Source organism: Moschus berezovskii, chromosome 14, assembly GCF_049115385.1.
Source record: "Moschus berezovskii isolate FMDL1 chromosome 14, NW_MosBer_1.0, whole genome shotgun sequence".
Classification (NCBI taxonomy): Eukaryota; Metazoa; Chordata; class Mammalia; order Artiodactyla; family Moschidae; genus Moschus; species Moschus berezovskii.
The window spans coordinates 81671582-81684143 of NC_142473.1; the positions used below are offsets into that span (position 1 = coordinate 81671582).

Below are 12562 nucleotides of genomic sequence, written 5' to 3' on the forward strand. Positions count from 1 at the left end.
TTGAGCTTGCTCTGGAGAGCTTGTTAAGACAGTAGAGAACAAGTTAAATGCCTACTTGTCAGTTCTATTCTGGAAGATATAAAGGGCAGATAAAAGACCAAGGAGTCATGTTTCCCAATATATTGCACGGAACAGCTGAGAAACACTACTATTGTGTGACCCTGTGAGGCCAAACTCATACTGCATGCTGGCTGGGGAATCTAAAACGCAGGCTGGGGTTGTTAAGGAGGAGCAATTATATTAAAGTAGGAAGGACACATGTCAAGGTCCCAGATAACATGGCAGCCCTGCAGAGACTAAGAACACCCTAAGTGCATAGCCAAGAGAAAAAGAAAATGGAATTATTTAAAACACACACACATAAGTAGGAGATTAATCATCCTACTAAAGTCACCCAGACTTTAAAGAAAACTTAAGCGCACAAGAAAAGGATACACTGTCTTCCTCCACACAGGCCCCTCGTCATTTGAAGGACGACAATGGGAAGATTAATACACAACAAGGTGTTTTCTTTAAAAAGTTTTGTCATTCCAGTTTTATTTTTCTTACATTCTGTTGCCTTGTCTGTAAAAAAAACAGAAACGCTCTGGGGAGAGAGGAAAGCTACGTGGAAATCAAAAGCTTTAGGTTTGAGGGATTTTTTTAAACTGATATCCTTTCTCTTTCTCTCTTTTAGTGTTTACGCACTTCTCTGGCTGTGCTGGGTCTTAGTTGTGGCATGTGAACTCTTAGTTGCTGCATGTGGCATCTAGTTTTCCGACCAGGGATGGAACTTGGGCCCTTGCACTGGGAGCATGGAGTCCCGGCCATTGGACCACCAGAAAAGTCCCTAGGTTTGAATTTTCTACATCTTTCATTTATGTAGGGAACCAAACAAAATGCATTGCAAGCTGTGAGGAAGCCTGAACGACCTTTGTTCTATTCTTCCCTGGGGCTCCACAAAGTCTGTTTCTATTAACATTATCTTCATGTTCTTAATCACCATGTATGGAGGCACAGAAGTAGTCTCACAGATGGGTAAAAAGGAAGAGTCAGGGAGAAAAGCATCCCCAGGAAGGTGGGTGGGGTTGGGGTGAGGGGGCAGCAGACACGGACGGGGAGGCGAGATGGCACTGAGGGAAACGAGCAGGACTGTCTGCTCGTGATATTCAGATGTGCCAAGCGAGACCTGCTCGGAGGGTGAAAATTATACTCTGCGAGTCGATGCTCCAGAGGACTCTGAAAGGCAAAGTACTTATCCCAGAACACAGTCTGGAAAGAATTTCTATTTGGTTTTGGAATATATCTTGGAACTTTTATATGACCTTGAAATGTTTCAACGATGCAAGAGTGAATGAACAGTATCTCCTCTCACAAGATCTGATAGGAAAGGTCTCAGATCTCCTACACATCTCCCATAGTGTAGGCACGGTTGCTGCTGCTACTGCTGCTGCTGCTGCTAAGTTGCTTCAGTCGTGTCCGACTCTGTGCGACTCCACAGACGGCAGCCCACCAGGCTCCCGTCTCCCTGGGATTCTCCGGGCAAGAATACTGGAGTGGGTTGCCATTTCCTTCTCCAATGCATGAAAGTGAAAAGTGAAAGTGAAGTCGCTCAGTCGTGTCCGACTCTTCGCGACCCCATGGACTGCAGGCCACCAGGCTCCTCCATCCATGGGATTTTCCAGGCAACATTTGAGGGACATGCTATTCCTACAGAAAAGACTACAAAGGCACATTGTATACTGTGGTTAACACTGCAGCATTTAAATACAAGTGACCTAAATAATCATCATCACTGCTAATTAACAAATCGTTAATATTCTTTGATAAAAAAGAAGGTATGCTTGTGCACTAAGTGCTCTTGATTCTGGAACCACCTACACGTAAGTGTCACTAACATGGACCCATTGGCTTGCTGCTTCGCTGTCTGGTTCTTTCAAACCAGGTACATTTTTCTTTCCAGTGATGTGCTCCAATAATTTCCTGGAGGGTGCTCTCACTTTCACATAAGCAGTGTAGTGACCTCCTCTCATTGAGCTGCTATGTTCCACGACACCATAGAGACCATAGAGAACTTTACTTCCCACACGTACATTCTTACAAGTAGCAGAACAGAATGGTGCTAAGTCACGGTAATGAACCTTATTTCTTAGAGTCTTCTGCTGGCCTGTATGTTGAATAACAAAACACAGTCCTTCAAAGGAAGTCAGCTGACTCGGTCTCCACCAACAGCTCCTACACCATGTGCACTGAGGCAGGCCCCAGATACCTAGGCTGGTGCCAGGCTCAGTGATGCTCAGACCGGCACGAGGCCTAAACCCGGGACCCCAGCCTCACCAGCATGACTCACTCAACTAACCTCTGTGAGCAAGTGCTCTTAACAATACCTGGACATGATTAATATGCCAATAATACAGCAGGGAGCTAAAGAAGAACAGAACAATGATCCAGATGAGGTAGGAAGTTATGTTATGTTTTTCCCATAAACATAAAGGTGAAGCTGCTCGGGTGGAAGATAGAAGCAAGGCAGATCCCACCTGTTTGCCTACTCTTGCCCTCAGGGTAGCCCTAGGTCTCCTGGGAAATTTGAAAACAGGCCTGGATAATTTAAAACAATAGATAATTCACCAATTTTATGTCCAGCCTTGAGATGAATAGTTTCTGGAACAGATTCTTCTCTTTAAATCTAACAGCTTATCACGAATCAAGGAATTTAAGACGCCATCGCTGTCAGTAGTGTGAGCATCCTCAACCCGACGGGACACGCATTTAAACTCCGTGCACCAGAAAGAAGGGGGAAATGTCCAGTCACCTGCAAGAGGCTATAGTTACAAAAGTCAACACGGTCTGAGTAGTTACCGTACACCATGTGCTGCTGTGTGGTCCTTTAAATACTTAATCCTCCTGCCTATTCTATCTCCATTTACAGACAAGACTAGGCACAAAGGAATGAAGGAACTCTCAAGATCACATGAATCCAGGCAATGAAGGAGCTGGATGGACTACAAACAGAGGCAGTTGGACCCTTGACTGAAAGCCTGACAGATACACTGAAGCACATCGTAAATTTTCTTCTCTAAGTCCCATCTTTTCCAGAGCCTCTCCTTCACTCTAGCTGTCTATAAGGAAGATCATGTACAGAAACCACAGAAAAGACCGCTTAAATGCCGAGCTCCATGAAGGCAAATCTGACCATTTTTCTAAGGCAAATCTTCTAAGTAGGTAAATGTCCAAAGTCTCAACGGTCCTGACAGATTTGACTGGGGTTAGTGAAAACTTCCTGTTACTCAGCAGACGTGTGACTCTGATCAAGTTTATTAACATCTCTTAAGGGTCAGTCTCCTCACCTGTAAAAGAGAACTTAACTATATCCCCCCCTCAAAAGGAACCAAATCGATGCCCACAATATAAGCAAGTCACTGTACAAATCTCTAACTGGAACAGGAAACAAATAATAGGAATGACTTACGAAAATTGTGCTCCTTTAAAATGTCTGTTACTCTTTAGACTGCGTGCAATGCCCTCATGTCTTTCTCCTCCCATTATGTGGCTGGTTCAATAAGAAGGTTGGGCTTACTGCTTTGGAAAACTGCATGTTCTTCCACTCCCATACCCTAAAAAGCCAAACAACCAGATGAAAGGATCAACTCTGGAAGCTGTCCTTCCTAACCAAGCTCTTCCTGATGCAAAACTCCAGCAGGGGTTAGTGTTAACTCCAGCGGGCTTCGCCTGGATTGGCCACTCTGTCTGTCTTCCTCAGGAACCTGTGGCAGGGGAATGGCAGCTGCCACCAGATCCTAACCCAGGATCTTGGGCACACACCACAATGAACAGTGAGTAGCATCTACCTCAATGATCTGAGCATTCAATGAAATAAAATGTGTAAAAGAACTCAGAAACAAACAGGTGGACCCAACACTGAGAAACTAACCACTAACTGTTTTGCTCATCTGTAAAATAGAGGTGATCAGGTAACTTAAAGAGATGCACTGAAACACCAAATAAATTCCCCTCTGTCACTCTCCTCATTCCCAGAGCATCTCCTTCCACAAAGTAAACTGCTTCATGATAAACAGCTTGGGTCCTGCACTCTATCAGGCCTAGTGCCGACTTGTCTTGGTCAAAGGGAAAGAACTCGATACTTTCTCTGTGGGGTGTATAAAAACCATTTCCCCGCCTTATGACACTTGCTCTGTGGCTACTATTTCCATGATTCAGACTCAAGTTTGGGGCTTCTGATTCTTTACTGACTGAGTCATCTATGCGTGTCCTCTCCTTGACCCGAGGAGACAAGTTTATAAACAGATCTCAACTTCATCTCCTTCACCACTGGCCAGTATGCTCCTCTTTTCTTTAGAGGCAACAACTTTTCTCCAGCTTAAAAAAAAAAATGTGGTAACAAATACATACACAGGGACTTTCCAATGCAGAGGGGCATGGGTTCAGTCCCTGGTCAGGAAACAAAGATCCCACATGCTGTGAGGGTCAAACAAAACAAAAAATTTACCATCTAACCATTTTTGAGTATACAGTTCAGCAGTGTTAACACTATTATGCAATATAGCAACACTTAAAAAAAATGACAGTTACAAACATTTTCTTGTGAGCAGCGCATATTTAAGAATTAAGAGTCAGAACTGGTATAAAGCCTGACTTGGCCAACATCATCTGTACGTAGAATTCAATAAATATAACACCTATTTGACAAAGCCAACGTAATGACTAAATCTTCTGAAACTGTTACAAAAAGTGGTCCATAACATAGAACAGTGCCAAAAAAAAAAGTTAAATGGTGGTGAGCTGGGCTCTGTTCTTCCTTTCCCTGATGTGCCATCTCATCTCCTGTTGAGTCACATGATCTTTCCACATGATTACATGCACATGGAAACAAGAGTTCACCTCCATTCCATTCTGGAGGTGCTCTGGTGAGGCAGACAGGAAATGCAAAATACATTAAAAAAAAACAAAAACAAAAAAACCTCTTCATACTTCCTCCCCAAATACCTCTAAGTAATTCTCAAATCCCCATTAAGTACTCCCCTCTCATCCCCACCCAGCTCTCTGTGTGGGGAGGGTGGGGGCAGTGAGTAAGAATCATTCTGCCTTCAGTTCCTCCTGTTTCCTTGGCAGCACTGCCAGCCCTGGCCAACAAAACTGCCTGATGGAGCAGCAGCAATTTACATATGGTGGCTAAGCTTACTGGGAGCTTTCTCCAGGCAGAACTGCTAACTCTTCTGTGTCTTTCTAGTTTGAACCCAATGTTCCAGTGATACAATGTTAAATATTTGCCTAGTGGCTTTGTCATCATCTGAGCCACCAGGGAAGCCCAAGAAGCAGGCTTCCACCTCCAAAGACACAGCAGTCAGAGGCAGCGCAGGGCCCCCACTGTGTGGACGAAGCGGGGGGGCCCTGAGGAGAGAGGGCCTGGGGACTGAGCCGCTGCCGGAGCCGGAAATCCCAGGGCTCAGCCTTTCTCCTGTCCCGGAATCCTCACGTATCCTCTGCTGCAGTCCGGCATGTTCGGAGACCACCAGCTCCGCCTTAGTTTCACTGCCCTGCCAGAAGGCCGAATCTGTCTCATCCAGTGAGTCACTACTGCTCCTCTCTCCAACTGCATTGTGAGTCCAGCCCACGTGTGCAGCTCATGAGGGCTGTGCCATATGTTAGTACCATGTAGGCAGAATGTGACTGATTTTTTTTTCCTAAAACACTGTCAGAATTACTTTTTAAATTACCTTATAATCTTGATGTCTCTGAAGAGTCATTTCTGTAATACACAACCTTCTGGAGATGACTTTATAATTATTCTTCCGAGTGCTCAAAACAGATCCTTCAGCATTTTTATTCCCATTTTCCAGATGAGGGAACTAAAGTGAAGATACCGGACTGAGTGACCCAGGTTCCACAGCCAGCCAGTGAAACTTGTACTTTCTGGAGTCACAGGGCTTTATTTGGTAAAATACACCCGTTTGTAAAATGCGTGTTTTTTTTTTGCAGGGGGAGTGGGCACACTCAAAATATTAGTTTGCTTTTATTTTCTGAGGTGATTATGAAACTCTAGGTATATCTACTACTTGGAATTTACTGGCCGATTCTTCTGACTGGTCTCATGACATCCACCTGAGTAGGTGAAAGAGAAAAGGACTGAATGAGATGCGGACGCAGACGCTCTTCTAAGGCGGAGATCATAAAAGGGTGAGACCAACACTCTGAGGGTCAAAGAGATACATCTGGCTTCCAGGTTCCGCTACCATCACCACAGTCCCTAAAAATCTTACAGAAGGAGGAGCTACTCTTGCCTACTCTAGGCAACATGGCTCTTTTCCAGCAATAATGGTTGCTGGTTTTGATAGTTCAGCTTATCTCAGGACGGTCTCTTTAAATCTTCCCTTTCAGATCATATGCTCTTCATTCCAGTAATTGTTGGGCTAGTGGTTTGACTGCCACTGCATTAAGATCTTTCTATTCTGATAAACAAGGTCCTACTGTATAAAGCACAGGGAACTATAATCAATATCCTGTGATAAACCATAATAGAAAAAATATGAAAAAGAATATATATATATCACTTTGCTGTACAGCAAAAATCAGCACAATACTGTAAATCAAACATACTTTACTAAAAATTTTTAAAAATCTTTCTAGTCTTCAATAGACATCACTTGCAAAATATAAAAAATGATCTTAAGTATGTGTGTCAATATTGACAACTATATATGCACTTTGTTCAACTCCAGTTCTAGAAATACAGCCTCTAAATAAACTTACACTTGACATACACAAAAGGGCATTCATAAGGACATTGTTTATAACAGCAAAAATGGGAAATGCATATGCCAAGCAGTTGGATCCTGGTTACATAAACTGTAGTACAGAGACACAATACCTCTGTAGCTACTAAACAGAAAAAGGTAGTTCCAGTGTACCACTAAGTACTGATTAGGAGAGAGTATTTATACAGGAAAGGACTGGGAACTCCTTTGTGTCCAGTGGCATTTTCACCGCCAGGGCCCAGGTTCAATCCCTGGAACTAAGATCCCACAAGCAGCACAGTTTGACCAAAAAAAAAGAAAAAATAGAACATTTATAAACTAGAATAGAGTATCTCTGGAAGGATAAAGAAAAAATTGCTAAAAAGGCTGCAGAAGTGGAATACTGACTGAATTGCTTACATATGGATATGTTTTATCTATTTTACAGAAAATTTTTTTTAAAAGAAAACTCTTGGAAGTTAGGAGGGACAAAGTAAAGAAAAATCCTAACTCAATCTGTTACAAACCAAGCATTTTGTTTTTCTATTTTTCTTCCTGCTTTCCAGAAACATGTGTGGAAACAGACGGTGTCAAGGTGAGCCAGCAGTGAACCTACCACGTGTGAGCTGAGGACTTACACCACGTGAAGTTATTCTAGCAACTTAATGGACGGCGAACCTTACAGCCGGCCTCTCTGCAAAGCCTGGAGCTTTTCACTCAGCTGTATATGTATGTGTACATTTCTTCAATCAATCCTTCCTGCCAGGCAGAGGGCAACATTAGCTGGATTCCAGTAAGGAAGGCTAGGGACAGGGTGAGATAATATGTCAAAACAAGTTCTATAAATACAGCTTTTGGCCTAGTATCTCAAAAAGGAATCAAAACAGCTTCAAGCTTAAATAGAAAAATCCTACAGTCCTGAAGGAGGAGGAGATGGGAGGAGAAGGGGACGACAGAGGATGACACAGTTGGATGGCATCACCAACTCGATAGGCACGAGTTCGAGGAAGCTGCAGAAGCTGGAGGACAGGGAAGCCTGGCGTGCTGCAGTCTATGGGGTCACAGAGGGTCGGACACGACGGAGGGGCTGAACTGAACGGCCCTGCTGTGCCTCACCCGAGGTCTCCAGAGAACAAACGAGGCCGGGGGCTGGAACCTGCTTCTCACACCGTGTCCTGTCTCCCTCTTCCTACTTCAGCAGGTTAAGATCAAATGTGAGGTATCGTTGAGGTCAGTTTCTTCCTAACTCTCCCCTTATCTTACCCCCACTCTACCAAATACATCAATAGTCTCTTACTGAGCTCACTTCAACTCTTAGATAAACATGCCCAATATGCATCACATACAACGGTCCTTCCACAGTACCTAGCATCTAACTTCTATCATCTCCAAAATCCCTGACCCAGCAGCCAGGAACCCTGCCTGCACCATCTGCCCCAACCTCAACCTCAACACATGGGCACTCAAGCAGGATGCTTCCATATGGTCTTGTCTCAGGAGGTGTGTCCCATTCTGTTGGAAAGCAGGAAACTCTACTCAACCTCTTTCTGTTAAGGTCATAATTCTACAAAACCAGAAACCACTTCATTCCGTGCACATGCTCCCCGAGATACAAAAATTATACCTTTGCTTCAGCCAATCAGGGCATGTGTTCAGCATGGCTTGATTCATCCCAAAGGATGTGCAGCCCTAGGGCAAATTCTAAACATCTCTTTAATATTGTCACTTTTTAAAAAAGTGACTTCAATTTTCATGCTTTCATCACTCTCAAACTGTGCCCCTAAAAGTGCTTCTCACATTTAAACACCCATTTATATGATCTGTCACCTCCTTCAAATCACTTCTAAAAAAACCCCACTGTTCCACAAAATTAAACTTGTCAGTGCTTTGATTTCATTTTTACAAAAACAAGCTCCTGATAAAATGGGAGAGCTATCCATCAAAAAATGCACATAGAGAACATCTAACTCTCGAAGCAGAGGGGGTACAAAAAAGGCCCAATCCTTGTCCTTGTTCGAAGACAAGATTTACACAAACAACACTGGACAGCACATATACAAGGGAAAAGCATATATGGTCAGGGAAAGTCTGTCATCAGTTCAAGAGAGACAAACACCGCAGGAGAGCGGGTTCTTCCTTTGCAGTCTAACTCAAACTTCTGTGCTAGTTAATTACACTGTCTAAGATTAGAATAACATTTTTGCTACCCTCCGCTGAAATTACTCTGCCTACCAATAATTCTACCATCATCGTTTCTTTTGAATATATTATCCTGTTAACCCTCACATAGATTACAGCTAATGGATCAGGCAAAATTTGCCAGGCTTCGCTCCCCATGCTCTCCTACAAAGGCACCTCTTAAAGATGGGTAGTGTAGGACCCCAGAGTTAAAGAAGCTAAAATTAACTCTGCTTTCAATATCTTCAACACACAGTCTGGCACTAGCACAGATAAATTAGTAATCTGGGGTATGCTTTGCAGGCTCACTACTTTACTTGCCTTCCAGCTTTTTATCATCAATAAATAAATTAGTTGACAGTGACCTGCAAAACCAAAGTCATATATTGTAGTCATTTTTAGAAGGAAATTCTAAAACGAAACTGTGTTAGATATCTGACTCATGATTCAAAAATCTCCAAATAAAATTGAGAATGTTAATAAAATTAATACTCAAATATTGCCTACAAGCCAGTAATACACCCTCCCCTCAAACTCTGGAGTCACACCACTGCTCTTTAGTCCCGGTTTTGACCTTACTAGCCACGTTTAGCTTTGGGTAAATTGCTTAATTTTTTTACACCTGTTACCTCATCTAGCTGGAATCAAGATTGCTGGGAGAAATATCAATAATCTCAGATATGCTGATGACACTACCCTTATGGCAGAAAGTGAAGAGGAACTCAAAGGCCTCTTGATCAAAGTGAAAGAGGAGAGTGAAAAGGTTGGCTTGAAGCTCAACATTCAGAAAACAAAGATCATGGCATCTGGTCCCATCACTTCATGGGAAAGAGATGGAAAAACAGTGGAAACAGTGTCAGACTTTATTTTTTTGGGCTCCAAAATCACTGCAGATGCTGACTGCAGCCATGAAATAACAAGACGCTTACTCCTTGGAAGGAAAATTATGACCAACCTTGATAATATATTAAAAAGCAGAGACATTACTTTGCCAACAAAGGTCCGTCTAGTCAAGGCTATGGTTTTTCCCGTGGTCATGTATGGATGTGAGAGTTGGACTGTGAAGAAAGCTGATCGCCGAAGAATTGATGCTTTTGAACTGTGGTGTTGGCGAAGACTACTGAGAGTCCCTTATACTGCAAGGAGATCCAACCAGTCCATTCTAAGGGAGATCGATCCTGGGTGTTCATTGGAAGGACTGATGCTAAAGCTGAGACTGCAATACTTTGGCCACCTCATGCGACGAGTTGACTCACTGGAAAAGACTCTGATGCTGGGAAGGGTTGGGGGCGGGAGGAGAAGGGGACGATCGAGGATGAGATGGCTGGATGGCATCACCGACTCTGTGGACTTGAGTCTGAGTGAGCTCCGGGAGTTGGTGATGGACAGGGAGGCCTGGCGTGCTGTGATTCATGGGGTCGCGGAGAGTCGGACACGACTGAGCGACTGAACTGAACTGAACCTCATCTAGCAAATGGTCACAGTAACTGTATCTACTTTAGAAGATGTCTGTTTGAATTTAAAAATCCACGTATATAAAGCATTTAGAACCGTGTCTGGCACACACAGAGTACTCAATAAACTTCTGCTATAACGATTATCCCAGGCACTGAGGTTGGCACCTATGATAGGACAGGACTGTTTCTCTTCAAAATGGAGTACCTGAGATATTTTTCTATTATTTTTCAAATTCTTTTTCGATTTACGTTATTACAGAATACTGAACAGAGTTCCCTGTGCTATACAGAATATCCCTGTTGATTATGTACTGTAAATATAGCAGTGTGCAGATGTCAATCCCAGCAAAATGGAGTACCTAAGATTATACAGAAATACCTTTTAGAGAGGGAGGGATGTAGATTCGAAGGCAATGACTGGCAGACAAATCTTCAACTGCGTCTGTTAAGAGTCCAGTGTAAGTGTAACCTTCGTTACAAAAGACTGAACCACTTGTTCTAAGAGCACTTATTTATAAACATTTATTTATTACCCTCATACCAAAAAGGGTTTATGGAAGCATACAATGAAAAAACACCAATAAGACGAGACCAGGGAAATTATAGAAATTTTTAAAAGATCAAGAACAAAGAAAAAGCTGAAATAGGAGATGTGCTAAATCACGGTGTCCTTTACTGAGATTGAGCTCGAAAATCTGAGAGCTGCCACTGATTTTAATCTCCAGTGACAGCCCCTAAAGACAGTATACAGGGACTCATGGTATAAATGGGAAAACATTAGTAGAAAGGTAAAATGAGACAGGGACTAAGAGTTGCCAAGGAGAAGGTGAAGTCGACTTAATGACACTCTCAACAGAATTTTAGAAAGTCATTAAATAATGGGACCCATGAGAGACTTAGTACCAGGTCCTAGGCCCTACACAAATACATACTCCTGAAGCCAACGATGGACAAGTCACAGGCAAACAAGTTACAGGACAACAGATTCCTAAGTGACTGAAAGGCAGACTGCATCAGTAAATAGTCACGCGGAACCCTGCAACCGTCCTACACAGCCACGGAAGAAGCTGCCTCAGTGAGTGCATTTCTCGAGCATTTAAAGCCCTTTACCTTCCTCACCAGCCAGTTACAAATACGTGCAGAGAAGCGTCTCATCCCTACTCAGTTCTCTTCCCAACCTGGCATGCTCATGACTCATGGGGGGCTGGGGGGGGGGAGCAAACGGCACGTGTGAAACAAAGAAACCAGCTTGGATCTAGACTGGCGTCCATCAAGAATGAGGTATGTATTTCTGTCTAATCAGAGTACCTTACAACAAAGCAAGAGCACTCCTTAATTAAATACATAACAAACCCAATACTCTGTGGAATAACCTGAACTCTTGTCTACATGTCATGCCCTTAAATAGACATGACACCAAAATAATATCACCAGCCTTGTGTAAGGCCAAACTAGACAAAGCCCTCTGAAACGGTGCAAACGGCATCGTCACTGTGAAGCCCAGAGAATGGGGCATTTCCTTGTTCCTTTTCCAGCAAAAGGTCCAAGGAAGAGGCTTAGCCCCTACTTATAAAAGTGAAAGTGTTAGTCGCTCAGTTGTGTCCGACTCTTTGCGACCCCATCAACTGTTGCCCGCCAGGTTCCTCTGCCCATGGGATTCTTCAGGCAAGAATACAGGAGTGAGTAGCCATCTCCAGGGGATCTTCTGGACCCAGGGATCAAACCCGGGTCTCCTGCACTGCAGGCAGATTCTTTACCGTCTAAGACACAGGGGAGCCCCTCTTACAAAAAGATGTGCATGAGATCATTTCATAAGGAGGCAGATGTCTCAGCCTTTTTTACTCAATTCTTACATCAGGAAATTCACGTGCCAGGAAAGGAATTCACTTTCACCCCCGAAGAACTGGGCTTCGTGACTAGTGAAAAACAAAAGGGGAAAAACGCTACTACTTTAATGAGAAAAGTTTCTAAGAGAACAAAGTCACTGCTGATACTATGTTTATCAGTCTGGCATCCTCTCCCTAATACATTTTGTTAAATAATACAAATCTTTGCTCCTCACCCCACCCCCAAGATTCTGAAACATTATCATTTGTAACTGACAAAACAAAACAAGGCAAACAGGTCACCTCTTTAACCAGAACCTCAGTCCCCGACAGAAATGTACACAGACAGATGCATGCAGCTAAGAGCACA

At 43.3% G+C, this 12562-nt stretch overlaps 1 protein-coding gene across 24 annotated transcripts in view; it reads right to left on the bottom strand.

The window, feature by feature from the left end:
* The window catches only part of CELF1 (CUGBP Elav-like family member 1), a 70380-nt gene that overhangs the window by 37502 nt on the left and 20316 nt on the right, over positions 1 to 12562 (bottom strand). For 10 of the 24 annotated variants that reach the window (XM_088843325.1, XM_088843323.1, XM_088843317.1 and 7 more), the window contains exon 3: positions 3449 to 3593. The exons of the other annotated variants lie outside the window; for them this stretch is intronic. In XM_088843325.1, the coding sequence (XP_088699451.1) occupies positions 3449 to 3522 (74 nt within the window). In that variant the 5' untranslated portion in view covers positions 3523 to 3593. The remainder of the gene's footprint in view (positions 1 to 3448; positions 3594 to 12562) is intronic. 24 annotated transcript variants of the gene reach the window in all.